General features: G+C 49.7%; 1 protein-coding gene across 1 annotated transcript in view; it reads right to left on the reverse strand.

The window, feature by feature from the left end:
• Window positions 1-18,632, reverse strand: part of LOC119959010 — a 316,096-nt gene extending 297,464 nt beyond the window's left edge. Inside the window, exons 1-8 of the mRNA XM_038787558.1 lie at window positions 18,213-18,632; window positions 17,236-17,319; window positions 15,100-15,151; window positions 13,964-14,115; window positions 13,761-13,883; window positions 11,268-11,312; window positions 7,187-7,255; window positions 6,856-6,947 (exon numbers count right to left, since the gene is read on the reverse strand). Of these exons, the coding sequence (XP_038643486.1) occupies window positions 6,856-6,947; window positions 7,187-7,255; window positions 11,268-11,312; window positions 13,761-13,883; window positions 13,964-14,115; window positions 15,100-15,151; window positions 17,236-17,319; window positions 18,213-18,488 (893 nt within the window). The 5' untranslated portion in view covers window positions 18,489-18,632. The remainder of the gene's footprint in view (window positions 1-6,855; window positions 6,948-7,186; window positions 7,256-11,267; window positions 11,313-13,760; window positions 13,884-13,963; window positions 14,116-15,099; window positions 15,152-17,235; window positions 17,320-18,212) is intronic.
• Between the last annotated feature and the right edge of the window lie 8,687 nt (window positions 18,633-27,319).

Below are 27,319 nucleotides of genomic sequence, written 5' to 3' on the forward strand. Positions count from 1 at the left end.
GTGGGGGGGTGTGGCTGTGGGTGGGGGTGTGGGTGGGGGTTTGGGTGTGGGGTGGGGGGGTGTGGGTGTGGGTGGGGGGGTGTGGGTGTGGGTGGGGGGTGCGGGTGGGTGCGGGTGGGGGGTGGTGTGGGTGTGGGTGTGGGTGTGGGTGGGGGGTGGTGTGGGTGTGGGTGGGGGGTATGGGTGGAGGGTGTTGCTGTGGGTGTGGGTGTGGGTGGGGGGTGGTGTGGGTGTGGGTGTGGGTGGGCTGTGTGGGTGTGGGTGGTGTGGGTGTGGGTATGGTTGGGCTGCGTGGGTGTGGGTGGGGGTGGTGGTGTGGGTGTGGGTGTGGCTACGGGGTGTGGGTGGGGGGTGTGGGTGGGGGGTGGTGTGGGTGTGGGTATGGGTGGGCTGTGTGGGTGGGGGTTGTGGGTGGGGGGGGTGGGTGTGGATGTGGGTGTGGGTGGGGGGTGTGGGTGTGGGTGTGGGTGTGGGCTGTGGGTGGGGGGTGTGGGTGGGGGAGTGGTGTGGGTTTGGGTGTGGGTGGGGGGGGTGGGTGTGGGTGTGGGGGGTGTGGGTGGGGGGTGTGGGTGTGGGTATGGGTGGGCTGTGTGGGTGGGGGGTGTGGGTGTGGGTGTGGGGGGTGAATGGGGATGTGGCTGTGGGTGTGGGTGGGGGGTGGTGTGGGTGTGGGTATGGGGGGGTGCTGTGGGTGTGGGCGTGGGTGGGGGGTGGTGTGGGTGTGGGTGGGGGGTGTGGCTGTGGGTGTGGGTGGGGGTTTGGGTGTGGGGGGGGGTGTGGGTGTGGGTGGGGGGGTGTGGGTGTGGGTGGGGGTTGCGGGTGGTTGTGGGTGGGGGGTGGTGTGGGTGTGGGTGTGGGTGGGGGGTGGTGTGGGTGTGGGTGGGGGGTATGGGTGGAGGGTGTGGCTGTGAGTGTGGGTGTGGGTGGGGGGTGGTGTGGGTGTGGGTATGGGTGGGCTGTGTGGGTGTGGGTGGTGTGGGTGTGGGTATGGGTGGGCTGTGTGGGTGTGGGTGCGGGGGTGGTGTGGGTGTGGGTGTGGGTATGGGTGAGCTGTGTGGGTGGGGGTGTGGGTGGGGGGGGTGGTGTGAATGTAGGTGTGGGTGGGGGGTGTGGCTGTGGGTGTGGGTGTGGGTGTGGGGTGTGGGTGGGGGGTGTGGGTGGGGGGGGGTGGTGTGGGTGTGGGTGTGGGTGGGGGGGTGGGTGTGGGTGGGGGGGTGTGGGTGTGGGTGTGGGTGTGGGTGGGCGTGGGGGGTGTTGGTGGGGGGTGTGGCTGTGGGTCTAGGTGGGGAGTGGTGTAGGTGTGAGTGTGGGTATGGGTGGGCTGTATGGGTGTGGGTGTGGGTGGGGGGATGTGGATGTGGGTGTGGGTGTGGGTGTGGGTGTGGGTGGGGGTGGGGGGTGCGGGTGGGGGGTGTGGCTGTGGGTCTGGGTGGGGGGTGGTGTGGGTGTGAGTGTGGGTATGGGTGGGCTGTATCGGTGTGGGTGAGGGGGTTGTGTGGGTGTGGGTGGGGGGTGGTGTGGGTACGGGTGCGGGGGTGGTGTGGGTGTGGGGTGTGGGTACGGGTGGGGGGGTGGTGTGGGTGTGGGTGTGGGTGGGGGGGTGGTGTGGGTGTGTGTGTTGGTACGGGTGGGGGGTGGTGTGGGTGTGGGGTGGGGGGTGGTGTGTGTGTGGGTGTGGGTACGGGTGGGCTGTGTGGGTGTGGTGGGGGGGGTGGTGTTTGTGTGGGTGGGGGGGTGGTGTGTGTGTGGGTGGGGGTGGGGGGGTGGTGTGGGTGTGGGTACGGGGGGCCGTGAGGGTGTGGGTGGGGGATGGTGTGGGTGCGGGTGTGGGTACAGGTGTGGGGGTGGTGTGTGTGTGGGTTGGGGTGGGGGGTGGTGTGTGTGTGGGTGTGGGTGGGGGGTGGTGTGGGTGCGGGGTGTGGGTGCGGGTGGGCTGTGTGTGTGTGGGTGGGGGGTGGTGGGGTGTGGGTGGGTGGGCTGTGTGGGTGTGGGTGTTGGTGTGGGGGTGGTGTGTGTGTGGTTGGGGGATGGTGGGGGTGGGTGTGGGTACGGGTGGGGGTGGTGTGGTGTGGGGTGTGGGTGGGGGGTGGTGTAGGTGCGGGGTGTGGGTGGGGGGTGCTGTGGGTGTGGGTACGGGTGGGCTGTGTGGGTGTGGGTGTGGGTGTGGGTGGGGGGTGGTGTGTGTGTGGGTGGGGGGGTGGTGTATGTGGGGGGTGGTTGTGTGTGTGGGTTTGGCTGGGGGGTGATGTGTGTGTGGTGTGGGTGTGGGTGGGGGATCGTTTTGTGGGTGTGGGTGTGGGTGGGGGGGTGGTGTGGGTGTGGAGGGTGTGGGGTGGGTGGGGGGTTGGTGTGTGTGTGTGTGTGGGTACGGGTGGGGGGTGGTGTGGGTGTGGGTGGGGGGGTGGTGTGTGTGTGTCTGTGGGTACGGGTGGGGGGTGGTGTGGGTGTGTGTGTGGGTGTGGGTGGGGGTGTGGTGTGTGTGTGTGGGTACGGGTGGGGGGTGGTGTGGGTGTGGGTGGGCGGGGTGTGGGTGTGGGTGTGGGTGGGAGGGTGGTGTGTGTGTGGGTGGGGGGGGTGGTGTGGGTGTGGGTGTGGGGGTGGGAGGGTGGTGTGTGTGTGGGTGGGAGGGGTGGTGTGGGTGTGGGGTGTGGGTATGGGTATGGGTGGGGGGCTGGTGTGCGTGTGGGTGTGGGTGGGGGGATGGTGCAGGTGTGGGTGTGGGTGTGGGTGGGGTGGTGGTGTGGGTGTGGGTGGGGGTGGTGTGGGTGTGGGTGTGGGTGGGGGGTGGTGTGGGTGGGGGGGTGGTGTGGGTATGGGTGGGGTGTGGTGTATGTGAGGGGTGGTGTGTGTGTGGGTGTGTGTATGGGTGGGCTGCTGTGTGGGTGTGGGTGGGGGGTGGTGTGGGTGCGGGGTGTGGGTACGGGTGGGCTGTGTGGGTGTGGGTGTGGGTGGGCTGTGTGGCGGGTGGTGTGGGTGTTTGTGGGGGGTGGTGTGGGTGCGGGGTGTGGGTACGGGTGGGCTGTGGGTGTGGGTGGGGGATGGTGTGGGTGCGGGGTGTGGGTATGGGTGGGCTGTGTGGGTGTGGGTGTGGGTGGGCTGTGTGGGGGGTGGTGTGGGTGTGGGTATGGGTGGGCTGTGTGGGTGTGGGTGGGGGATGGTGTGAGTGCGGGGTGTGGGTACGGGTGGGCTGTGGGTGTGGGTGGGGGATGGTGTGGGTGCGGGGTGTGGGTATGGGTGGGCTGTGTGGGTGTGGGTGTGGGTGGGCTGTGTGGGGGGTGGTGTGGGTGTGGGTATGGGTGGGCTGTGTGGGTGTGGGTGGGGGATGGTGTGGGTGCGGGGTGTGGGTATGGGTGGGCTGTGTGGGTGTGGGTGGGGGATGGTGTGGGTGCGGGGTGTGGGTACGGGTGGGCTGTGTGGGTGTGGGTGGGGGATGGTGTGGGTGCGGGGTGTGGGTACGGGTGGGCTGTGTGGGTGTGGGTGGGGGGTGGTGTGGGTGCGGGGTGTGGGTACGGGTGGGCTGTGTGGGTGTGGGTGGGGGATGGTGTGGGTGCGGGGTGTGGGTACGGGTGGGCTGTGTGGGTGTGGGTGGGGGATGGTGTGGGTGCGGGGTGTGGGTATGGGTGGGCTGTGTGGGTGTGGGTGGACCTTCCCATTGACTCACTGGGCTGGATTCTCCGGTTCCCCAGCCGCGTGTCCCTTGGCGACGCATCGTTCACTGGTGGCGGGATTCTATCATTGTAACCACCCACATTGCAGGGTCACCGCAGGCGGGGGTGCGTTGCCGGCGGGAAAAGTGAATCGAACAGCCGGAGAATTCCGGCTGCTGTGGTCATTGTGGTGAAAGTGCTCCCACTGTACTGTTGAGTAAAGGAACCCCCCCCCCCATGACTGAGTGGGTTTCCTCCGGGTGTTCCGGTTTCCGGTGTATATGCAGCTGCCCCACACACACCAGTACAGCCAATCAGATGGCAGAGAGAAAAGCAGACCCAAGGTTCGCAGACACAGAGCTTGGGACCCTCCTGGACACTCTGGAGCAGAAGCAGGCGATGCTGTACACCAGTCTGGGAGGCGGCTGCCAGCCACCATACCTGGGCGAAGGTGGCAGAGGTTGTAAGCGCCACGAGCAACATCATCAGGACCGGCCAGCAGTGCCATAGAAAGCCGCATGACCTCCTCAGGGCGGCCAGAGTGAATAGGCAAACCACCCTCACACCCCCAAACCACCCTCACCCCCTTACCACCCTCACACCACACCCACACTTCACATTGCCCCCCCCCCCCCAATCCCCCTCCACGGCCCACGGTCTAACCATATTTCTTATCTTGGGTCTAGCAGGAGCTGCTGATCCCCCGCCCCCAACAACAGGCACAGCCAGAGACCCAGGTGCCGAGCAGCAACAAAGACACTGACACGGACGCGAGTCAACGGCCCGAGACTCAGGCACCCCGGAGCTCTAGTCCGAGGATAACACTGATTTCCCATCGCAGCTGACGCCAATACCCTCCACCATGCTAGAAACACTCACCTCGGTTTGGCACTTTAGTGAAGAGGCTCCTGGGACACTATCTGGTGCGCACCACACACATGTTCTGGTACAGCAGGTGGAGGTCGGAACTCCCAAGGGGGTGGATGGTTGGAGGGTGGGCCAACACATGAGACTAACTGCTGTCCAGGCAGTTTTCGGCCTTTTGGATTGGACAGTCTCATCGTCATGGAGATGCAGTCGCAGAGCCATGGACTGCATGAGGGGTTGTCGGTGAGCATCCAGCAGGCACAGGTGGTGGTGGAGCCCAACCGCGTGCAGGATTGAGAGGTAGTGCCAGCCATGCTTGCCACCGAGACCAATACCGGAAGGGTGGCGTCAGGGTGGAGGCCTTGGTGGCAAGGGTTTTGGCTATGGATCAGCATGTCCAAAGCCTGGAGCAATCGGCAGTGGCCGAGGCCTTGGGCAGGCTCCCTCTCACAGGTATCCATGTGCCAGAGCCAACTGGGCATTGCAGTGGCACTTTTGAGTGTGGCCCAGCCACGGCGGGACATGGCTGATGGCGTCAGCGGCATTACCCAGATGCTGGCCAAGATGGCACAGACACAGAGGGAGGTGGCGCAGTCCCAGAGGGAGGTGGCCCACTCCCTGTGCTCCATGGCTGCCAGCATGCAGACCCTGGTTGAGACGAGAGCGTGCCTCCAGGACTGGCAGTGGCAGATGGCGGGGAGCCTCAGAGATTAGCTCCACTCGCACCCTCCAACAATGGAGTAGCCCGGGGGTCATCAGGCACCCCGAAGGAGGAAGAGGCATTGGGGACTGTGCCGGTGACTCCCACAGGAGAGGTGCTGGAACACCGCAGCACCTTGGATTCCCCCCCCCCCCCCTCGCCCCCACCCCTCCTGTCCCTGGCGCATCTAGTGGGTAGAACAGGGTGGCACCATGCCACCTGGGACACCTGAGCAGCAGCCAGGCCCATCCAGGCCCCGGCTGCCCCAGAAGACACCCGCCAACAGGGACCCAGGTTGCAGGGTGGGAATCACACCAGCCGCCTCCTCTCCTGCCGTACCATCTGGAGATCCACCTAGACGTAGCGTGAGGGGTCGTAAGGCCAAAAATTTTGACACTAGTTAAGTTGACAAGGGTGCAAGGTCACAGTTTAGTGATGGGGCTGGGGCATGTATTGTATATACGTTTTCACATTAAACACCGGTGTACAATGTCACAACCTGCCTCGGTGCTCTGTCAGAAGGCCGTGAGGGGTGGGCTGGTCTGGTGGGGCTGCAGAGGAGCCGTGGGTGGGGGGGGGGGGGGGGGGGGGGGGGGAAATGGGTGGAATTGGGGGTGGGCTTGGCTGAGGGGCAGCGTTCACTGCTCCAGTGTCCGAATCCCAATCCCCCACCACCACCCCTCCATCCACCCCCCATCACCATCCCCACCTCCGCCATGCTAGGGAATCGATGGGACCGTGTGATGGAATGGCCAGCTTGCATACAGCGATCACCCAGGTAGACGGTGGAAAGTGCTAACATGGGCAGGAGTCAGACGCTGTCGAATGATGTGCAGCACCAGAGCTCATCGCTGAATGGGTCATCTTCACCCTCCATCCCATACACGAGACACGGTGTTACTGCCAACCCAGGGCCCATACCCCGTAGTGCAGCGGGTATGTATCACGGAGGGGGTTGCAGGCGGGGGGGAGGGGGGGAGGATGGTGGGAGTGGTTGGCTAGGGGAAGGAGGATGAGAATTGCGATTTGCCATGAAACTGTCGCCCGCCACGATTTCGGCATCAAAAGATTCTCTGCCCAGCTAGCTGTGGAAATTTGAGATAGTGGTGTTCCCATGAAGCTGCTAACATTTGTACTTCTGGGTAGTGGGGAGTCACCATTTTCTGAGGCTTTGTTTTATAAATTTAGGGTACCCAATTATTTTTTCCAATTAAGGGGCAATTTAGCGTGACCAATCCACCTACCCTGCACATCTTTAGGTTGTGGGGGCGAAACCCACGCAGTCACAGGGAGAATGAGCAAACTCTACACAGACAATGGTCTGGAGTCAGGATTGAACCCGGGTCCTCAGCGCCGTAGGCAGCAGTGCTAACCATTGTGCCACCATGCCATCCATCGTTTTCTGAGGTGATGGTGAGGAAACATTGGGGGAATGTGGAGGGAGCCTCATGCTGCACCTATCAATGTTTCACATTAATGGTCAGTGCTTGAAGTGGCAATGGGTGCGAATGGCCATCACCGTGAGACACTAAAACAACTCACTTTCCTCTTTCCTCTGCAATGCACAACAATCACAACCTCACTGAGCAATCTAAGATTGGGATCTTCCCATGCAATGGAACTGAGGAAATCTCTACTTACTGCACGTTGTCCTTCCTGTTCTCCAGTGGCGGAATTCGGAGAAAGAGTGATTTCTCCTGGATTTTCTGTTTTTCATTTTCTGGTTGCTTCAGCTGGTGTGAAAGTTCACAAAATCCAAAAAACAGAAGAGGGAAAAGGTGGAAAATGATAAAAATAAGTTGAAAAGGAACCTTTCCCTGATTAAACATAAAGAGAATCTGCTGAACAATGCCATGGATTTAGCAATAGGAAATATTTAAATAGGAAACGCAAAGGGCACAAAACAAGATTAGCCACATACATATCAATACAGAACAGTCTGTGGTATAGACTCAATGTAAAGTGAGCTTACCTGATTAGAGAACCCATATCCAAAGTAGCCATAGGCAAAGTCTATCGACATATCAAGATTGCAAACATGCTGCAAAATTTAACAACACATAATTATTCAAAGCAATTTCACAGAAAATCAAGTTAAAGGAAGAAATACTAGGATGTATATCCATATTGTAACTGTCACACGTTCCGGACATCGTAAGGTGTTTCCCAGCCGCTCAATTACTCCTGAGGTGTGGGGCTGGTTTCTCCGGTCGCTGACTCCAAAATCGTGTTTGCCGATCAGCCGGAGAATCAGGGATTCCGACCAAATCGAGGCCAGCGCCGCTTTCACGATGTTCCACTCCCTTCAAAGCAGCGTACTCTAGGAGTACACCGCGCCACGTATCGACGGCCTCAGGACATTGCCTGAGGCCTATTCCCCCGAGGCTCCATCCCCAGCCGGCCGAATTCCCAATGGCGTTGGTCGCGTATGGTCTCATCCGTCGGGAACGCGCCGTGGCGACTGCGGACTCAGTCCAGCACCGCCACAGTCGGGGGAGGGTCTATCCGCGGGCAGGGGGGGACTTTATTAGTGGCTGGGGGCACTGTGGGGGGGGGGGGGTCCAGGGCCCGCGAGCCGGTCAAAGGGGGAGCACTATTTCACTGACCTGGTCCATGAGTGGCCTCTGCCATGCGGCATGGCGTGGTCGCTGAATGCCGCCACCGTGATCATGCGCGGCCATGGACCCGGCAATTCTCCGTGCCGTACCTGTAGCTAGAGCCAGGTGCTCTAAGTTGCCAGAATGCTAGCCCCCAGCAAAACAGGGAATCGGTGGCCGTTTTGTGCCATTTTGCTGGCGTAAAACGCCACTGTCCCCACGCCGCCGTGGGGACATAGCCCCAGAATCGGAGAATCCAGCTCATGGTCTCTTGACATATAGGGAAACATAGAAGAAGCTAATGTGTACACAGCAAGATCCCACAAACAACAATGAGATAAACAGCAAGATAATCTCTTTCTGGTGATGTCGGTCGAGTGTTAATCAAGAGGGCCCCCCTGTTCCTCTTCAGCATATTGCCACAGAATCCTTTACACCCTCCAGTGAGAGCAGGTGTGGCGTAAGATTAATGTCATCTCTGAAGAAAGCATCTGTGACAGTGCAGCACCCTCTCACCAATGTAATCCCAGGTTACAACCTCACGGCTGTCCCGTGGGGCCTGAACCTATGACCACCTGACTCAGAGGCAAGAGATCAACTCGAGAGCCACAGCTGTCATCCAATCAAAATGACCCCAGTGTGAAAGATGAATGAGGTCACCACAAACTGACAACTGCCCTGAGGGAATGAGGAGGGGTTTCGAAAGAGTAAGGGAGGTCCTAAAAAATCAGTCTTCCAAGTGTTTTATAAATTTTACCTGATATCAGAGTATCTCCTTTAGCTTGGGCCTAAGTAATTGGGTAAATAAATCTCAATTAACCCATCATCAGGTGATTGTAGCATGGCCCCACTAGTTTTATCACTATCAGACTGAACCATTCAAATGTGATGAGAAGCTCAACAGCAAATTGTGCTGTCACCTTGGGAGCTTCGTTCCTCCCCAACATGATGGGGATGAGACTCTCACTCCCTCTCATTTGTTTTTTCCTTCTTGACCCATCTCTCTCTCTCTTGCCCACTCTCTCTGTTGCTGCATCTTTCTCTCTCCCTTGCCTCAAATTTATCTTTCTCCCGTTCTCTCTATTGTCCCATCTCTTTCCCACTTGCTCTCTCTGTCCTCCTCCCCCCCCCCCCCCCCCCCCCCCCCCCCCCCCCCCCCCCCCCCCTCTCTTTCCCTGTCACACTCTTTCTCCTGCCTTGTCTCTCTCTGTCTCTCTGCTGATGATTATGAATCCTCTGTAACCTGAGACCTCATTCCATTTCTGGGCTTCTAGAGCAGCCTAGGATTGCCAACAACTTATCACACAACCTCCGATCTGTGGCCATCCTGTCCCCCCCCCCCCCCCACACTCCTGCATCCCCCCTCCCCCCGCACACGCGCACACACGCCGCCATTGATCCAGCCTCATAAGAACATAAAGACTAGGAGCAGGAGTAGGCAACCTGGCTCCTCGAGCCTGCTCCGCCATTCAATGAGATCATGGCTGACCTCTTTGTGGACTCAGCTCCACTTACCCGCCCACTCACCATGACCCTTAAATCCTTCGCTGTTCAAAAATATATCTATCTTTGCCTTAAAAACATCCAGCGAGGTAACCTCAACTGCTTCTCTGGACAGGGAATTCCACAGATTCACAACGCTTTGGGTGAAGAAATTCCTCCTCAGCTCAGTCCTAAATCTGCTCCCCCTTATTTTGAGGCTATGTCCCCTAATTCTAGTTTTACCCACCAGTGGAAACAAGTTCCCTGCTCTATCTTCTCGTTTCCCTTCAGAATTTTTTATGTTTCTATAAGATCCCCTGAGATACCCTCAATTACGACACAGGAGAGAAGATTGGTAATTCAAAGGCTTTAATTACCAGAGAACCGGACAGCTGCCGAGAAGTGTGCTCACAGCATGCTGCCCAGTAAGCATCATCTTATATACCATTTCCTGGGGGCAGAGGTGGAGTCCCCCAGGGTTCCAAGCCCGGTCTTAAAGGGCCAATGTATTAAAGGCAAGGTACAGTTACAGCAGTTATACCGATACCATTCATCACATCCCCCTCATTCTTCTCCTGTCCTTTCACACCCTTTGGGATAAGACTCTTTGTTCCTGGATTGGCTGATCTTTGACTCTCCATCAAACAGTCTTTCGTTCACCCATCTCCGAATGATTTATAATTAAGAAGCAAAAGAAAATGGGGGAAAAATACACAACTTGTTTTGGGTGCCCCGTTGAGTTTTCTCCTCGGTGTCTCACAGCACTATCCTGAGATTCATGTCCAATTCCCAGAGACTCCAGGGAAGTCCTGGAGAGTTGGCAACCCAGAGTACAGGCAGCCAATGTGAAACTCACTCTGTGTGGTAGCTACACACCATCTTTCTCAGGCACACACAGTGTTGTTTCCTCTGTTAAATGAAGAAAAATCAGCCCGAGTATGAAGCAGGATTCCCTCTTTTAAACTCCCGCAACATTACAGCGAGGAGGGGAAATTTAGTCCTCAGTCTGTGACCGACTTTGGGCGCGATCTATCGGCCGTGCCATGCCCGACTCAGACCGCAACGAGGTCGGCAAATCTCACAAGAGGCCTCTTAGCTCACTCAGCTAAATCGCTGGCTTTTAAAGCAGACCAAGCAGGCCAGCAGCACGGTTCGATTCCCGTACCAGCCTCCCCGGGCAGGCGCCGGAATGTGGCGACTAGGGGCTTTTCACAGTAACTTCATTGAAGCCTACTCGTGACAATAAGCAATTTTCATTTTTCACGAGATTTACTGGCCTCGTCACGCCTCACGAGATCTAATGAGGCATCATAATCTGAATCCCGCCCATTGAGGTCAGAACCCAGATTTGCATAATCAAGTGAGCAGTTAGTCTCACTAGAATATGTCTACACCAGATCTATCCAGCGCCTGGAACCTAACAGACTCACCTCGGAGAACCCGAACTGCCGCCATTTAGCACTGGTTCCACAAACATGGACCAAGTCTTTGGGCACCAGGGTGGCCTCCCAGGTGATCTTGGCCCCCTCGGTGGTCGAGCTCTGGGTAGGGTAGTACCCTGGCACCTCAATGCCACCCGGACACCTTGGCAGGCAGTGCCATAGTGGCATCGTGCCTCGGGGGCTGAATGACACTCTTCTAAGTGAGTTGGGGCGTTGGGGATGCCCCGAGGCTGTGTATGGTGTCTAGAGATTGGGGTGGGTGCGATCTTTTCCTGCATTGGCGTGCGGAGCTCGTTAGTGCAGGTAATGGGACCAAGTGCGGCCTCGGCGGGCGTTCCTTGTCAAAGCCCCGAAGTGAAGTCCCATTTAAAAGCGGGATCATTCTTGGTGCTCCAGCGCTGGGAAACGCCCAGCTAAATGCGCTCAACAAGGGACTCTGTTTCATTTCTGTTAAACTGCGCCCTTTCTTTCCACATTCCCCAGCCTCTCTCTTCAGCCTCTCTCATTCCAGCCGCCTTGTCTTAACACTTACCAGATTCTTGATCCCCAGTTCAAACGAGTCTGTGACTGAAACATGCTGAAAGACAAACAGATCCATGAGTGAGTGCTCCTCGCCACAACAACTTGTACTAATACAGCACTTTCTACAGAGAAAAACACACTTCCAAAGCATTTTGCAAAGACTGTCTTGGGCAAAAAACAAATCAACGCATGTTCAGCCGGAAGAGCAAATATCAGGACAGGTGAATACATTCTTGGTAAATGAAGTAGGTTTTAAAGAGGGTCTCAATTGAGGAGATAGATGTGAAGAGGCAAAATGTTTTTAGATGCCAATTTAAGAACAGGGGAGCCCAGACAGGTGAGGGCAGAGCCATCAATGATGGAGTAAAAGAGGGGAAGACAATTGCAAGCAGACCCCAAGTATAAAGAGCCTAAATAATAATGGCCATTCACATGTCCCAGAGTATAATAATAATCTTTATTGTCACAAGAAACACTGCAATGAAGTTACTGTGAAAAGCCCGTAGTCCACACATTCCGGCGCCTGTTCGGGTACACAGAGGGAGAATTCAGAATGTCCAATTCATCTAGCAGCACGTCTTTCGGGACGTGTGGGAGGAAACCGGAACACCCAGAGGAAATATTGTTGCCACGGAGATACTTTCACGTGGTTCATTGTGATTAGCTTGTTGAGATGGAGCACTGAGTATGAACATAGGATCAGAAGGAGGCCATTCAGCCCCTTGAGCCTATCCCATTACCATTCAATGAGATCTTTGCTAATCTGCAACATAATTCTATACACTGCCTTTGCCCCACATCCCTTCACAAAAAAATATTAATAGCAGATTTAAAATGAATAATTTATCTAGCGTCAATTGTCCTTTGCAGGTGCGAGTTGCTTCTTGTGGTCTTTCCGAATTTCATTTCTGAAAGGACCGGTTCTGAGTTCAGACAATGTCCCCTCATCCTAGACACCTCAACCTAGCGTTTAATTTCTCTTCACTCACCCTCTCTTTTTCCATTAGCATCTTGAAAACGTTGATCAAATGAGTTCTTAATCTTCTCAATGCAGGAAATACAACACAAGTCTGTGTAACCGCTGTGGAACCAGCAAGTCCAGCTGTCATTAGGCTAGATTGGCACTGAACTCTCTCCAAGGCCAATACATCCTTTCTAAAATGTGTTGTCCAGAACTGAACATTCCAAATTTAACTAGGGTTGGATGAGAATTAATGCTTGGCATGACATGAAGCCAGAGAGTGTTGGAGGATTCTGTATACTGTGGCCTGGAATGCCCCACACTTAGCACTTATGGGAGGACATATGTCTGGACACATAAAGAAGGAACACAAATTAAAGGAGAGTCCCCCCTCCCTCACATGTTTCTGATTAGACACAGATTGTGAGGGGTGTGTGTACACCCCTGATACCAATGGCTTCATACAACTAGGTGTCCTTTGCTTCACTCCCCTGTTCCGCCCCAGACGTCTCAGTGAGAACCAGACCATTGCCAGATTGGGACTGGTGACCACAGACAAGACAAGGGAACCATCAAATGCACCTTCTCCTCACCAGATTGCTCCCTGTCTCCCTCTGCTTGATAACACTAGCTCTCTGATTTGGTAATGGTTCCAAGAGTAATTGGGACCTTTGGTGATCTTGTCCAAACACCCATTACCTACGTTTGAGCCTTGATGGACAGTGTCTTTGTCCACACACCAGCATTTTGAGAAGGATGGCAACCCAAAACCAAAACTCGAGTCTGCATTGGCAACCCCAACCTCGCCACCAATCCCAGCTGTTTTGTTGGCACCTATACGGCCTCAAACTCACTTGGCAAACGCAACGTTATTCAGAAATCAGAACGGACCTTCCCACTTTGTGCAGCTCAGCTACCTGTGTGAGCTACCTGTTGAAAGATCAAGGAGCCTTGTGCAACAACAAATTGCATTTAAATAGCACCTTTAATGCCCAAAGGTGCTTTGCAAGAGCCTTATCCAGCAAATTTGTCACTGTCACACCAAAGGAGATATTAGGTCAGTGGTTGGCCCTTGAGAGAGATTTTAAGGAGCATCTTAATGGGGATAGGAGCAGAGAGGTGCAGAGAGGTTGAGGGAGGGAATTCTTGAGCTTCAAACCCCAACAGCTGAATATGGATGTCAATGGGTGAGGGGGGGGGGGGGGGGGGGGGGGGGGGGGGGGGAGGGAGGAATGAAATAAGAGACACTTATGAGACCAGAATTGTCAGAATGCAGAGCTCTTGGAGGACTTTAGGCTGGAGGAGTTTCCTTGGGAAAATTTGAGAATGAGAATGATAATTTTAGATTTGAGGTGTTGATGGACTGGGTGGCAGTGGAATGAGAGATATACAGGAATTGGTGCGAGTCAGGCTTCGCTACACAAATCACATACAGCAGTTAGACAGCGGGTTAGTTGCAAAGACCAACTGCAAGATGCTGCCTCAGCAGATTCCTTTCCTCTTCAGATCGTGTTTTGATGCTAATTATGTGAATGGACTTACCTGAACAATGTCAAACAGATGTAGATAGGTTCGCCCCAGGAGCCTCTGAGATTCACTGAGTCTCTCAAGCCCCAATAGTTCGATAGAGATCTTGTTCCTGTCATCATTCTTCCCTCTGGGAACCTAGCAGAAAGTGAGAGTTATTGAGGCTAAACAAAATGTTTACTTAATTTCCCTTCCAATCAGGCAGTTCCTTACTTTACCTGAACACAAAAGTATTTGACCTCTTCAAAGGGAATAAGGATTTTTGACTTTTTTATCTTCAGGAGCTCTCTGATGTGGTGTGGTGCAGTGCACTTCATGATATTGCCCACGTTTATCCGGATAACCAGTTGCATTCTCTTTTTCAGAACCACTAGAGGTTGAAGCACTTAAGGAAAACCATTTCAATCAAGCTTCTAAAACAGAGCAGTCGTCACTCAGCCAGCTACCCAAAACTATTCATGGGACCAGTTGTGCATTCCTCCCACCTGCGGTTGATGCAATTAGTTGTGCTCTGACTGATCACGCCTGCAGTTGACGTCACTTAACTCAATTGGACGGCACGGTGGCACAATGGTTAGCACTGCTGCCTCACAGCACCAGGGACCCAGGTTCAGTTCTGACCGTGGATGGTTGTGTCGAGTTTGCACATTCTCCTAGTCTCTGCATGGGCTTTCTCTGGGTGTTCCGCTTTCCTCCAATGGTCCACAAAGGCAGGTTAGGTGGATTGGCCATGATAAAATTGCCCCTCAGTGTGCAGGTTAGGTGAAATTATGGGGATGGACTGGGGGAGTGGGCCTATGAAGGGTGCTCCTTCAGAGGTTCGGTACAGACTCAATGGGCGGAATGGTCTCCTTCTGCCCTATATGGATTCTATGATTCTATGTTTATGGCCTCAACTGCCTCGTGTTTCACTGACATTTTTAGTGGCGCAAGATCCCATGTGTTTTGATAACCACTCTCTCAATATCTCCTACCGTCTTCAAAGATCTATGTACATAACCCCCAGATGCCCCTGCCCCTGCACACACTGCAAGGTCTGGAGATCAATTCACACCCAGAAGGCTCATCTCACCAAACCTTCCAGAATGATCTCTACCATCGCCATTGCTCCATCTAGCTGGACCTTGGATTCGTACCATTTCTGGATCTCAGCCACTCTTGCTGGCAACATACTGGAATTACTGGGCACAAAGACCTTCTCCTGCATGTCATGGATTTAAACAAAGGTTGGCATCGGCTAATGTTCCACCTTTCTGGACCATCGTCAGAGAGAAAAGAGCATCAAAACCAGGTCTTTCAAATACTTGGAGAACAAAATGAGCACTGTGCAGCCTCCAGTTGGGGAAAAGGATACAGGTATTGGAAAAGTCCTTACAGTGTTTAATATGGAATGCCACACAGCCAACCTGTATAAAAAAAGGAAAGTTATTAAGGTGACGTTGGGTAAAGACAGGAACAGTTTATATTTTACATCCATTTCGAGATTAACTATTGACCAGGTGTATCAGAAACCGTTACACATTTCCTTTCAGTAAATGTCTTAGGTTAGAAACTACAGCTCAGGTAAATCCTGGAACACTAGAAAATGGATGCAACACTGACAAGAATCGGATGTCAACATGCCTCCTCTCTTACATCTGACCAAACCACAGAGCTACCAGATAAAGGATACGTGGCTGAATTTAACGGCCATGGTGATGATCTCGTCCATCTGTCAGAGAGCCAGTGGCAACTCCGTCGTGTCATTTCCAGGGGCGGGACACTTGATGGTATACTGCCCTGTCGGGCTGTTGTGGTTCCTGCGCCTTTAAAGCAGAAGATCTCACCTCCAAGAGCTGCCAACCATTCGCAGTGCCCGTCATGTAGGCCCAGCAGTGAGGTTGCTGTTGAGAATGGGGATGCGGATGGCACATCTGCAAGGAAACATCCAGCTTTTTCTGAAGTTTTTTCCACAAAACCACCCTATTACTCATGGTTCTCAATCGGCCTGGAGGCAAAAAGACCAACCTCAACTTTCCCTCTCCCTGACTTAATTGAGGAGGACAGCTTTTTGGGGGTAGGGGTGGAGGGGGTGGGCAGGGTGAGTCAGGAAGGTGACGGGATCTCCACTCCAGGCCTTCCAACCTGATTGTACATACCACCTCTCTCCCAAACCATTACTGGAGAAGGAGGAATCATTAACTCTGAGCAAGTACGTGGGATTTGAATGGGTTAAAGTTGGGCCCATACAATCGGCCAGCTCACTACAATGCACATTGGGCTGCCAAGGTCTGCTCCGGAACTACCCTGTACTAGTTCTCTGAAATGAAAAGAAGAAAGGCTTTGCACTCAAGGAAAGGATATGTTACAGAAAGGAAATGTATCATGTGATCCAGTCTTTGTTTCACTTTTGCTTTCAGCGGAGCACATACACACACACACACACAAACACACACACACACACACACAGATCTGTACTGAAAACAGTGTCACTTTCATTTTAGTTCCACTTCAGCCGATCTTTGGGTACCCACTGCAGTGGAGAATGAGGAGTACCTCCTCATGGGCCTGCTCCTGGGCTAAGCCAAGCTGGCTAATAATAGGCCCAGGCAGTCATCAGTCCTGATTGTCTGCCCCTCTTCAACAGCTATGTTTGCTGCCGGGTGTCACTGGAAAAGGAGCATGTGGTGTCAGCCAGGATCATTGAGGCTTTCCGTACCCGGTGGGCACCACGGCAACTGGAGTAAATTATCGACCCTTTTAATAACATTTTGTTTTGATGTTTTAAGTTTTTTTCAAGATTCTGTTTACTTAGATGCAGCACCCCTGAAAGAAACTGCATTTTTAATTTATCCCAATTTGCTGATTTTGTTTATTTAGTTCAGAAAACGTACAGCTCTGATGTCTTGAAGTTTGATTCCTATGTATAATTGTTTTCATGTCCCTAGTCTTAATAAAGAACCCACAATGTGTTTACGAATCTCTAATGAGCAATTGGTGTCTTGTGTCTTTATCTGTAAATTAGTCGAAGGTATTGTATTATTACAATAACATGACAATTAGTTCCCTCATGGACCAAGACTTCTGACTGTTTCTCATCCTCCAGCTCCTCAGAATGTTGTGCACTCTCTCAGTGAATCTCTTCATTCTGGCCTCAGGGAGACAACTCAGCGCGTGGGTCTCACGCAATGGTTGCTGAATCACCTGTCTATAGATACCCCAATGAACACTGCATGTCTCCATTTTGCTATGCGCCACCCCCTTTATCCTCCCCCTCAATGCGGTCATCCACCCACAGTGTGGTGAATGTGCTCTGCAACTCGCCACGATATTGTGAACACCGATATTCAGCTCTGGAGCCAATTCTGTGCCATTGTCCCAGAGGATTCCCGTTCTGCTTGCCTCCTTTTACCCTGTCAGATGACCACCAAACTCTCCCCATCCCCAAACTCCAACTGGAACATACTGCCTATAGTGGAAAAGGTCATTAATAATGTAGTCAATAACTCACTGGCTCATCCACCGCTGTTAGGTGGGCTTGAGAAGCATCTGTTGCACTTTCTTCTGCAATGTCTTTAGGAACTCCCATGAAACGCTGCAAGAAGATAATGTCAGTGTGAAGTCCTTGTGCCATGTGCAATTGTAAATCTTTAACCAGTAACTACAACTCAATGAAGAAAATGGCTCAGTGCTTCCCAGAAAGGAGGAGGTTGCCTGTGAGAATAAAGATGGGCAGTGAGGGAAATTGGGAACAATTTCAATCCATTCCCTCTTCCAGGTCATGGGCAGATTTCCTGATTATCGTAAATCATTGTCCAATGAAAACAGAACATTCTGGAACATTTCTGTGGAGAGAGAAAGGTTGATTACCTTTCCGCTTAACAAGAAGACATTAGGGAGGACACTTTTTCAGTAATTTGGTTTGTGGTTAATTCTCTGACAATATTGCAGGTGACCAAAATCCTGGTCAGAGAGGGAGGTCTCAACAAATGTTTTAACGGAGGTGAAAGGTTGAAAGGCAGGGACATTCAGGGAGGGAAGCCCAGGGTTTTGAGTCTGGGTAGCTGAAGGTGCATCCACCAGAGGTGAGGGATGGATGGGAGGTCAGTGCAATTGAGGGATAAGTGCAAGGCCAGATTGGAGGAATGTAAAGATCCTGGACGGTTCTGTGCTGGAGGAGGTTACACTGAGAGAGAAGGGGTGAGACTATGGAAAGTGAACAAGGCTGAAAATTCTAAAGTTGTGGTGCCGCCAGACCGGGAGTGTGAAATCAACATGTTGGGTGTACGAGATTGACTGATGTTGCAAGGGTGGAGAAAATATAACAAACTTTCCTGGTGATATTGATGCCCTCTGTACAAGAGGTCCATTTTGATAAGAACGTGCTAAATTTCCTTGGCAGGGCCTCAATTGAAAATTAAATAGGATACTTTTCCTCTACCCACACTGGGACCATTCCGTACAACTGCTGGAGAGCTGACAAGTTACCTTAAGGAGTCCAGCCTGCTTCGCACCATGAGCTGGGGTTTTGGATGGTTGCCCAGGTGTACTGACATATCTGCTACCACTGGTCGTGGCTCGCCTGCTACTTGCACCAGTTAGGATTAAGCTGTGAAATGACCTTTCCGGTATTCTCATCTGGGATGCACTGACATCCAGGATTTCAGAAGATGCATTGCTTGGCTTGTTTGTAAATGATGAAGATCGTGAAAGAATGGTGCTACGAGAACGGTTCCTTGCATATGGTAAGAGCAACTTATCCATGATTAAACTCTTGGGAGAGGTGGTCCTGAGAGCTTGGGATTCTCAAATGGCTCACATCTCTTTTACAGATATTGACATTGATCCTCCACACACACTGACCAAACCAACTGGCCCCATCCTTCTGATCTCAAATCTTCTCCAGCTGGTGCGAATTGGTTTTCTTTTGAAACAGGTAACCATAGCACCACAGAATGTTGTGTCCTTTACATCATAATATTCATTCCAAATCTGTTCTTTGATCTAAGCAACCGCTGAGTTCATCTGTTAAGCTATTAATGCTTACAATTAACAGCAGTCCCAGGGTGTTTTGTACACTCTCTAGTTTTCAAAATATTTCAGCTCACTCTCTCTCAATACAGTCGCCATGTTTCTAATAGCTCTGAAAGGTTTATGCCGCTGTCATTCTTTTACTTACAACACTAGGTTAAAGTCCAACAGGTTTGTTTTAAATCACTAGCTTTCAGAGCACTGCTCCTGCCTCAGGTGAATCACCTGAAAAAGGAGCAATGCTCTGAAAGCTAGTGATTTGAAACAAACCTGTTGGACTTTAACCTGGTGTTATAAGACTTCTTACTGTGCTCACCCCAGTCCAACGCCGGCATCTCCACATCATTCTTTTACTTGACATCAAATTTACAGCAGACACAGACCATTCAGCCCAACTGCTCTATGCCAGTCTGTACCCTCCACATGTACCCCATGCCATCTCTATCAGAATAACATTTCTCTCTCTTATGTTCAAACTTCCCCTGAGATCTATCGACTCTTCACCTCACCTACTCTAATGTGGAAGCGAGTTCCACATTCTCGCCACTCGCTGGGTAAGAAGGTTTCTCTTGATTTAATTCAAACTATATGTATGTGCACGTTTATCCGTGTAGCTAATGGACAGCACGGAGAGCTGCTGCACACAGCAATTATTAAAAATGCATGCAGCATAATTTTAACATGTGGTCAGCATCACAATAAACAGGTGCAGGTTAAATTGTACAGGGAATCCCAAGACCATCATTGGGGTTAGTCAATTCACCCCCCCCCCCCCCCCCCCCCCACTCCCCTATAAGTCTTTCCCAGTGACTGAGTTGATGAAAGGATAGAACTTGTATCTATATAGCACCTTTCACAACCTCAAAATGTCCCAAAGCAAAAGGGGGCCGGCACTCGGGAGCAATGTGATGTAAAGATTGTTATATTATCACGACTTGTAATATCTTGTATTCTTTGTCTTTTCCTCCAGAATGCCCTGATGTAGTGTTGACAAAGAATATACCAATCAAAAGATTGAAACAAAACTAATTTATTATTACACTGCTAATTAAATGAAGTTTGCACACTCCACTGAGTTAAAGATGATAACAAATGATATTGAATCTATACTACAGTATTCAATATTCTATCGAACTACCATGACTTGACCTTGTGCTATATATCTCTCATCAACTTTCACTCTGCTCTCTCCATGTTCTCTTCAGCTCCTCCCAGAATTCCTTGAGAGATTGTCTCAAGAACTGTGAGTTAGTAAGGTCCTCTAGTGTTTGATTTACACATTGATGAATCATTAACCCTTTAGTAACCTGACTATATGAAGATCATTGCATCCCATAGAACATAGAACATTACAGCGCAGTACGGGCCCTTCGGCCCTCGATGTTGCGCCGACCCGTGAAACCATCTGAAGCCTATCTGACCTACACTATTCCATTTTCATCCATATGTCTACCCAGTGACCACTTAAATGCCCTTAAATTTGGTGAGTCTACTACTGTTGCAGGCAGGGCGTTCCACACCCCTACTACTCTCTGAGTAAAGAAACTGCCTCTGACATCTGTCCTATATCTACCACCCCTTATTAAAGCTATGTCCCCTCGTGTTGGCCATCACCATCCGAGGAAAAAGACTCTCACTGTTCACCCTATCTAATCCTCTGACTATCTTATATTTCTCTATTAAGTCACCTCTCAGCCTTCTCCTCTCTAACGAAAACAACCTCAAGTCCCTGAGCCTTTCCTCATAAGACATTCCCTCCATACCAGGCAACATCCTAGTAAATCTCCTCTGAACCCATTCCAAAGCTTCCACATCCTTCCTATAATGTGGTGACCAGGACTGCACGCAGTACTCCAGATGCGGCCGCACCAGAGTTTTGTACAGCTGCAGCATGACCTCGTGGCTCCGAAACTCAATCCCCCTACTGATAAAGGCTAGCACACCATATGCCTTCTTAACAGCCCTATTAACCTGGGTGGCAACTTTCAGGGATTTATGTACCTGGATGCCGAGATCTCTCTGTTCATCTACACTACCAAGAATCTTGCCATTAGCCCAGTACTCTGCATTCCTGTTACTCCTTCCAAAGTGAACCACCTCACACTTTTCCGCATTAAACTCCATCTGCCACCTCTCAGCCCAGCTCTGCAGCTTATCTATGTCCCTCTGTAACCTATAACATCCTTCAGCACTATCCACAACTCCACCGACCTTCGTGTCATCTGCAAATTTACTAACCCATCCTTCTACACCCTCTTCCAGGTCATTTATAAAAATGACAAACAGCAGTGGCCCCAAAACAGATCCTTGCGGTACACCACTAGTAACTGAACTCCAGGATGAACATTTGCCATCAACCACCACCCTTTGTCTTCTATCAGCTAGCCAATTACTGATCCAAACCGCTAAATCACCTTCAATCCCATACTTCCGTATTTTCTGCAATAGCCTATCATGGGGAACCTTATCAAACACCTTACTGAAATCCATATACGCCACATAAACCGCTTCACCCTCATCCACCTGTTTGGCCACCTTCTCAAAAAACTCAATAAGGTTTGTGAGGTATGACCTACCCTTCACAAAACCGTGTTGACTATCGCTAATCAACTTGTTCTTTTCAAGATGATTAGAAACCCTATCTCTTATAACCTTTTCCAACATTTTACCCACAACCGAAGTAAGGCTCACAGGTCTATAATTACCAGGGTTGTCTCTACTCCCCTTCTTGAACAAGGGGACAACATTTGCTATCCTCCAGTCTTCCGGCACTATTTCTGTCGACAAAGACAACATAAAGATCAAGGACAAAGGCTCTGCAATCTCCTCCCTGGCTTCCCAGAGAATCCTAGGATAAATCCCATCTGGCCCAGGGGACTTATCTATTTTTACACTTTCCAAAATTGCTAACACCTCCTCCTTGTGAACCTCAATCCCATCTAGCCTGGTCGACTGTACCTGAGTATTCTCCTCGACAACATTGTCTTTCTCCAGTGTAAACACTGACGAAAAATATCCATTTAATGCTTCCCCTATCTCCCCTGATTCCACACACAACTTTCCACAACTATCCTTGATTGGCCCTAATCTTACTCTAGTCATTCTTTTGTTCCTGATATACCTATAGAAAGCCTTAGGGTTTTCCTTGATCCTATCCGTCAACGGCTTTTCGTGTCCTCGCCTCGCTCTTCTTAACTCTCCCTTTAGGTCCTTCCTGGCTAACTTGTAACTCTCAAGTGCCCTAACTGAGCCTTCATGTCTCATCCTAACATAAGCCTTCTTCTTCCTCTTGACAAGTGCTTCAACTTCCTTAGTAAACCACGGTTCCCTTGCTCGACAACTTCCTCCCAGCCTGACAGGTACATACTTATCAAGGACACGCAGGAGCTGTTCCTTGAAAAAGCTCCACATTTCGATTGTACCCATCCCCTGCAGTTTCCTTCCCCATCCTATACATCCTAAATCTTGCCGAATAGCATCATAATTGCCTTTCCCCCAGCTATAATTCTTGCCTTGCGGTATATACCTATCCCTGCCCATCGCTAAAGTAAACATAACCGAATTGTGATCACTATCACCAAAGTGCTCACCTACATCTAAATCTAACACCTGGCCGGGTTCATTACCCAGTACCAAATCCAATGTGGCCTTGCCCCTTGTTGGCCTGTCTACATACTGTGTCAGAAAACCCTCCTGCACACACTGCACAAAAACTGACCCATCTATAGTACTCTAACTATAGTATTTCCAGTCAATATTTTGAAAGTTAAAGTCCCCCTTAACAACTACCCTGTTACTCTCGCTCCTGTCGAGAATCATCTTTGCAATCCTCTCCTCTACATCTCTGGAACTATTCGGAGGTCTATAGATAACTCCCAACAGGGTGAGCACAGTAAGAAGTCTTACAACACCAGGTTAAAGTCCAACAGGTTTGTTTCAAACACGAGCTTTCGGAGCACGGCTCCTTCTTCAGGTGAAGGATTCACCTGAAGAAGGAGCCGTGCTCCGAAAGCTCGTGTTTGAAACAAACCTGTTGGACTTTAACCTGGTGTTGTAAGACTTCTTACTGTGCTCACCCCAGTCCAACGCCGGCATCTCCACATCATCCCAACAGGGTGACCTCTCCTCTCCTGTTCCTGACCTCGGCCCATACTACCTCAGTAGATGAGTCCTCAAATGTCCTTTCTGCCGCCGTAATACTTTCCTTGATTAACAATGCCACACACCCCCCCCCCCCCCCCCCCTCCCCCCCCTCTTTTACCATCTTCTCTGTTCTTACAGAAACATCTAAATCCTGGAACCTGCAACAACCATTCCTGTCCCTGCTCTACCCATGTCTCCAAAATCGCCAAAACATCGAGATCCCAGGTACCAACCCATGCTGCAAGCTCACCCACCTTATTCCGGATACTCCTGGTGTTGAAGTAGACACACTTCAAACCAGCATCTTGCTTGCCGGTGCCCTCTTTCGAACAATTAACCCTATCCCTGACCTCACTACTCTCAACATCCTGTACACTGGGACTACAATTTAGGTTCCCATACCCCTGCTGAATTAGTTTAAACCCCCCCCCTTTTTAAAAAACATTTCTTTTCTATTATTAAAAGGAAAAAGTGTATAGTATTGGTACATAATACATGATATGCATATGAAATTAACATGTGAGGTAAAATATAATAATAATCAAACAGTCCAATTGTGATGATTCACAAATTGAGTTGGTCCGGCTTCCTTCTAATCCTGGATGATCTTCTCAAACCAAGAAGAGGAGTATCAGAAGTTTTTAACATTTTCTGTGAATCTTCAATAATCTTGGAGGATGTCAAAGTGATTTTCATGCATTTGAATATCAGGGAAAATCTTGTTAGATGATTGAATTTTCAAAAGTGCTTGTCGATTTCGTCGAACAATTGAACCTTAATTTGTTTGAAATGATATAGGAGCATGATATTGCTTGCCGAATTACTTTAGCCATAGTAGATCATTCTCCATCAGGTATGCAAATCCTGACCTGATCATCTGGATTCAGTGGTTCCAGTGTTGTCGCATGTTGATTGTAGTATTTCTCTTGAATGCTTTGTTGACGGTGCATCTTTTTAATGACAGGCTGATGATCTGGATCAGGAAGTCTAATGCATGGATGAGTTGTTCTTAGCTCTCTGTTCATCAACAGTTGAGCAGGAGATAAACCCGTTGCAAGAGGAGTTGCTCTGTAGTTGAGTAAAGCTAGGTTCATATCAGCATGAGAATGAAAGGATTTATGTAAAGGTTGCTTCACTATGTGAACCCCTTTCTCAACTTTTCCATTCAATTGTAGATAGTGAGGATTTGAAGTTATGTGAGCAAAATTATTTGCTAATGCAAATTCTGTCCATTCATAACTGTCAAAATGCAGTCCATCATCTGTCATGACTGTGCACGGTATACCATGTCGAGCAAAAATTTATTTTGTAGCCTTGATGACAGATTTAGCAGTCAAGTCAGACAACTTGATAATTCAGGATAATTTGAAAAGTAGTCTATGATTAACACATAATCACGACCACAGAAACGAAACAAGTCGATTCCTACTTTTGACCATGGAGTTTTCTCCAATTCATGCTGTAGAAGTTTTTCTTTGCATAGAGCAGGTTGGTGTTTTTGACATGTTTCACACTCAAGATTAAGGTTTGTGATGTCCTTGTTGAGACCTGGCCAATATATTGCCTGTCTCGCTCTTCTTTTGCATTTCTCTATGCCGAGATGACCTTCATGTATCTGCCGTAGAATTATGGATCGAAGTGACATAGGAATCACTATGTGATCGAGACGGAGTATTAATCCATCAACAACTGTGAGCTCAATTTGTATGTTTCTGTACTTGGAACTGTGTCCTTTAGGCCAACCGTTGTTTAAATGGTCTATGACTCATTGCAACATCGGATCTTTGGTGGTCTCATCACAGATAAGTTTCAGTTTGTCGTCTGAGGCACGTAAGATTTCAGCTCGAAGCTGCACCTGAGCTTCTATATGCTGAATAAATTCTGGTGATCATTCTTCTGAGTTGACAGAACGAGATAACGCATCAGCAACTATCAATTTCTTGCCGAGAGTATAGATAAGTTGAAAGTCATATCGCCGTAACTTCATAAGGATACGCTGTGATCTTGGTGTCATATCATTCAAATCCTTATGAATGTTGTGAACAAGTGGTCGGTGATCAGTCTCGACTGTGAATGTAGGTAGGCCATATACATAGTCGTGAAACTTGAGAATTCCAATTAGTAAGCCTAAACATTTATTTTCTATCTGGGCATACCTTTGTTCAGTAGGTGTCATTGCTCTTGAAGCATAAGCAACTGGTGTCCACAAAGAATTGTCATCTCTTTGTAGAAGAACTGTTGCAATTCCACTTTGACTTGTATCCGTTGAGATTTTTGTTTCTCTGTCGGGGTCAAAGAAGGAACGAACAGGTGCAATAGTCAATTGTGACTTCAGATCCATCCATTCAGTTTGATGAGCATCAGTCAATGAAAATGTAGTAGACGTTTTGATGAGATGTCGCGAAGCTGTAGTTCTGGAAGAGAGGTTTGGAATGAACTTTCCAAAAACGTTTACAACTCCTAGGAATCTCAATACTGCTTTCTTGTCCTCTGGGACTGTATTTTTCTGTATGGCAGCAATCTTGTCATCGTCAGGTCACATACTATGTTCCGAAATTTGATGCCCCAGGATCTTTAAAGTTGAGATACCAAAATGCATTTGGCTCTGTTCAGTTTTAAACCAAATTTGTGTATCCATTGGAAGACTTGCAATAGCCTTGCATTAAGCTCTTCACGTGTAGATGACCAGACAATGATATGATATCATCCACGTAAGTTGTACTCCATCAATACCTTCAGTCATTTGTTGCATCACACGATGAAATATTGCCGAAGCTGAAATAATACCAGGTGGCATTCTGTTGAAACAGTACTGACCAAACGGTGTGTTGAATGTACACAATTTCTTGCTTGTGTCATCTAAATGCATTTGTCAAAATCCTCTGGAGGCATCCAGTTTGGAAAACAATTTTGCGTTCGCCATCTCACTGGTGATTTCGTCACTCTTGAGTATTAGATAGCGTTCACGCTTTATATTTTTATTGAGATCTTTTAGATCTATGCAAATCCTTAATTCCCCAGGTGGTTTTTTTACACATACCATTGAACTGACCCAGTCAGTCAGTGCTTTTATCTTGGATATTATGCCAAGTTTTTGCATATGTGCAAGTTCTTGCTTTAATTTTTCACAAAGCAGGGCAGGAACCCTTCTAGGAGGGTGCACCACTGGTTTGGCATCTGGCTTCAATTGAATTTTGTATTGATAGGGAAGAATACAAATGCCTTCAAAGACGTGATGAAAGCGATCAAGAATTCCTTGTATATCTTCCTGAACAGGTGGAAGAGGTGAACTTGTGCTATAAATTCCTTGAACTAAGTGAAGATCCTGACAAGCTTGTGCGCCTAAGAGAGAAGATCTGTTTGATTCAACAATCTCAAATCTTAGTGATATTTCAGTCATGATTTGTCACCAATAAATAGCATGACCCCAACGAGGTGACTGCATTGTCATTATAATCACGCAATTGACAATCTGTTTTCTTGATTTTAGGAGGTTGCCTTAGTTGCAAAAGGTCATTCTTGTTGATCAAGTTCACGGAAGCTCCTGTATTAAGTTAGAAAATGATTTCAGAACAATTTACTTGAAGCATTGTGTTCCATACAGATTCTGAGTGAAAAGATTGTACTCTTTGAGGAGGAGATGAAACATCTGTAGTCGCATCACATTTTTCAATAGTGCCTGCAAAGTAGGAATCTTCTAAGCAGTAAGCATCAAGATCATTGGCAAAATTATTCTGAAAAGTTTCTTCTGTTGTGACTGCACTTCTTACATTCATATGTGCCTTAGGTAGATTTGCATATTTTAATTGCGTTGCTTTAAGTAAAGTACTGCATTGCACAGTAAAGTGGTTGAGTTTGCCACGTTGTGAGCAAGTTTTTCCCTGTGCAGGACATTTTTTGTGTAGATGGGTGTGTCCAAAGCGTCCACACGTCGTCACATTCATGTCGTCACGCGTACAGTGCCTTCGCGCATGCGCATGTCGGTCTTTTCTGTTGTGCGTCTTTTTGCGAAGTGCGCATGTGTAGGTCAGGAATGCGCATGCGCAACATGGCTGCTGTCCAAAATGCGCATTTTTCTAAACTGCACCACAGCTCCAACGCATTTGGTCTCAAAGCTCGTTTTCGCGCCCTTTTCTTTTTGCAGAATCTCAGAATACTGAATGAGACAATTCAAGCATTCGACACATTTCAATAGCGTTTTCAAGCTGGAGATCTTTCTGTCTCAGCAAACGTTCCCTGACCTTATCATCTACAATTCCAAATACAATTTGGTCTCTGATCACGGAATCAGATAGGATGGAGAAATTACATGTTTGATCTTTGAGTTTCAAATCAGTCACAAAGCAATCAATCGACTCCCTTTTTTTGCATCCTTTTCTTAAAGACAACCCTTTCATATATTTCATTAATTTGTATCATGC

This window comes from Scyliorhinus canicula, chromosome 2 (assembly GCF_902713615.1).
Source record: "Scyliorhinus canicula chromosome 2, sScyCan1.1, whole genome shotgun sequence".
In the NCBI taxonomy this organism is placed as follows: domain Eukaryota; kingdom Metazoa; phylum Chordata; class Chondrichthyes; order Carcharhiniformes; family Scyliorhinidae; genus Scyliorhinus; species Scyliorhinus canicula.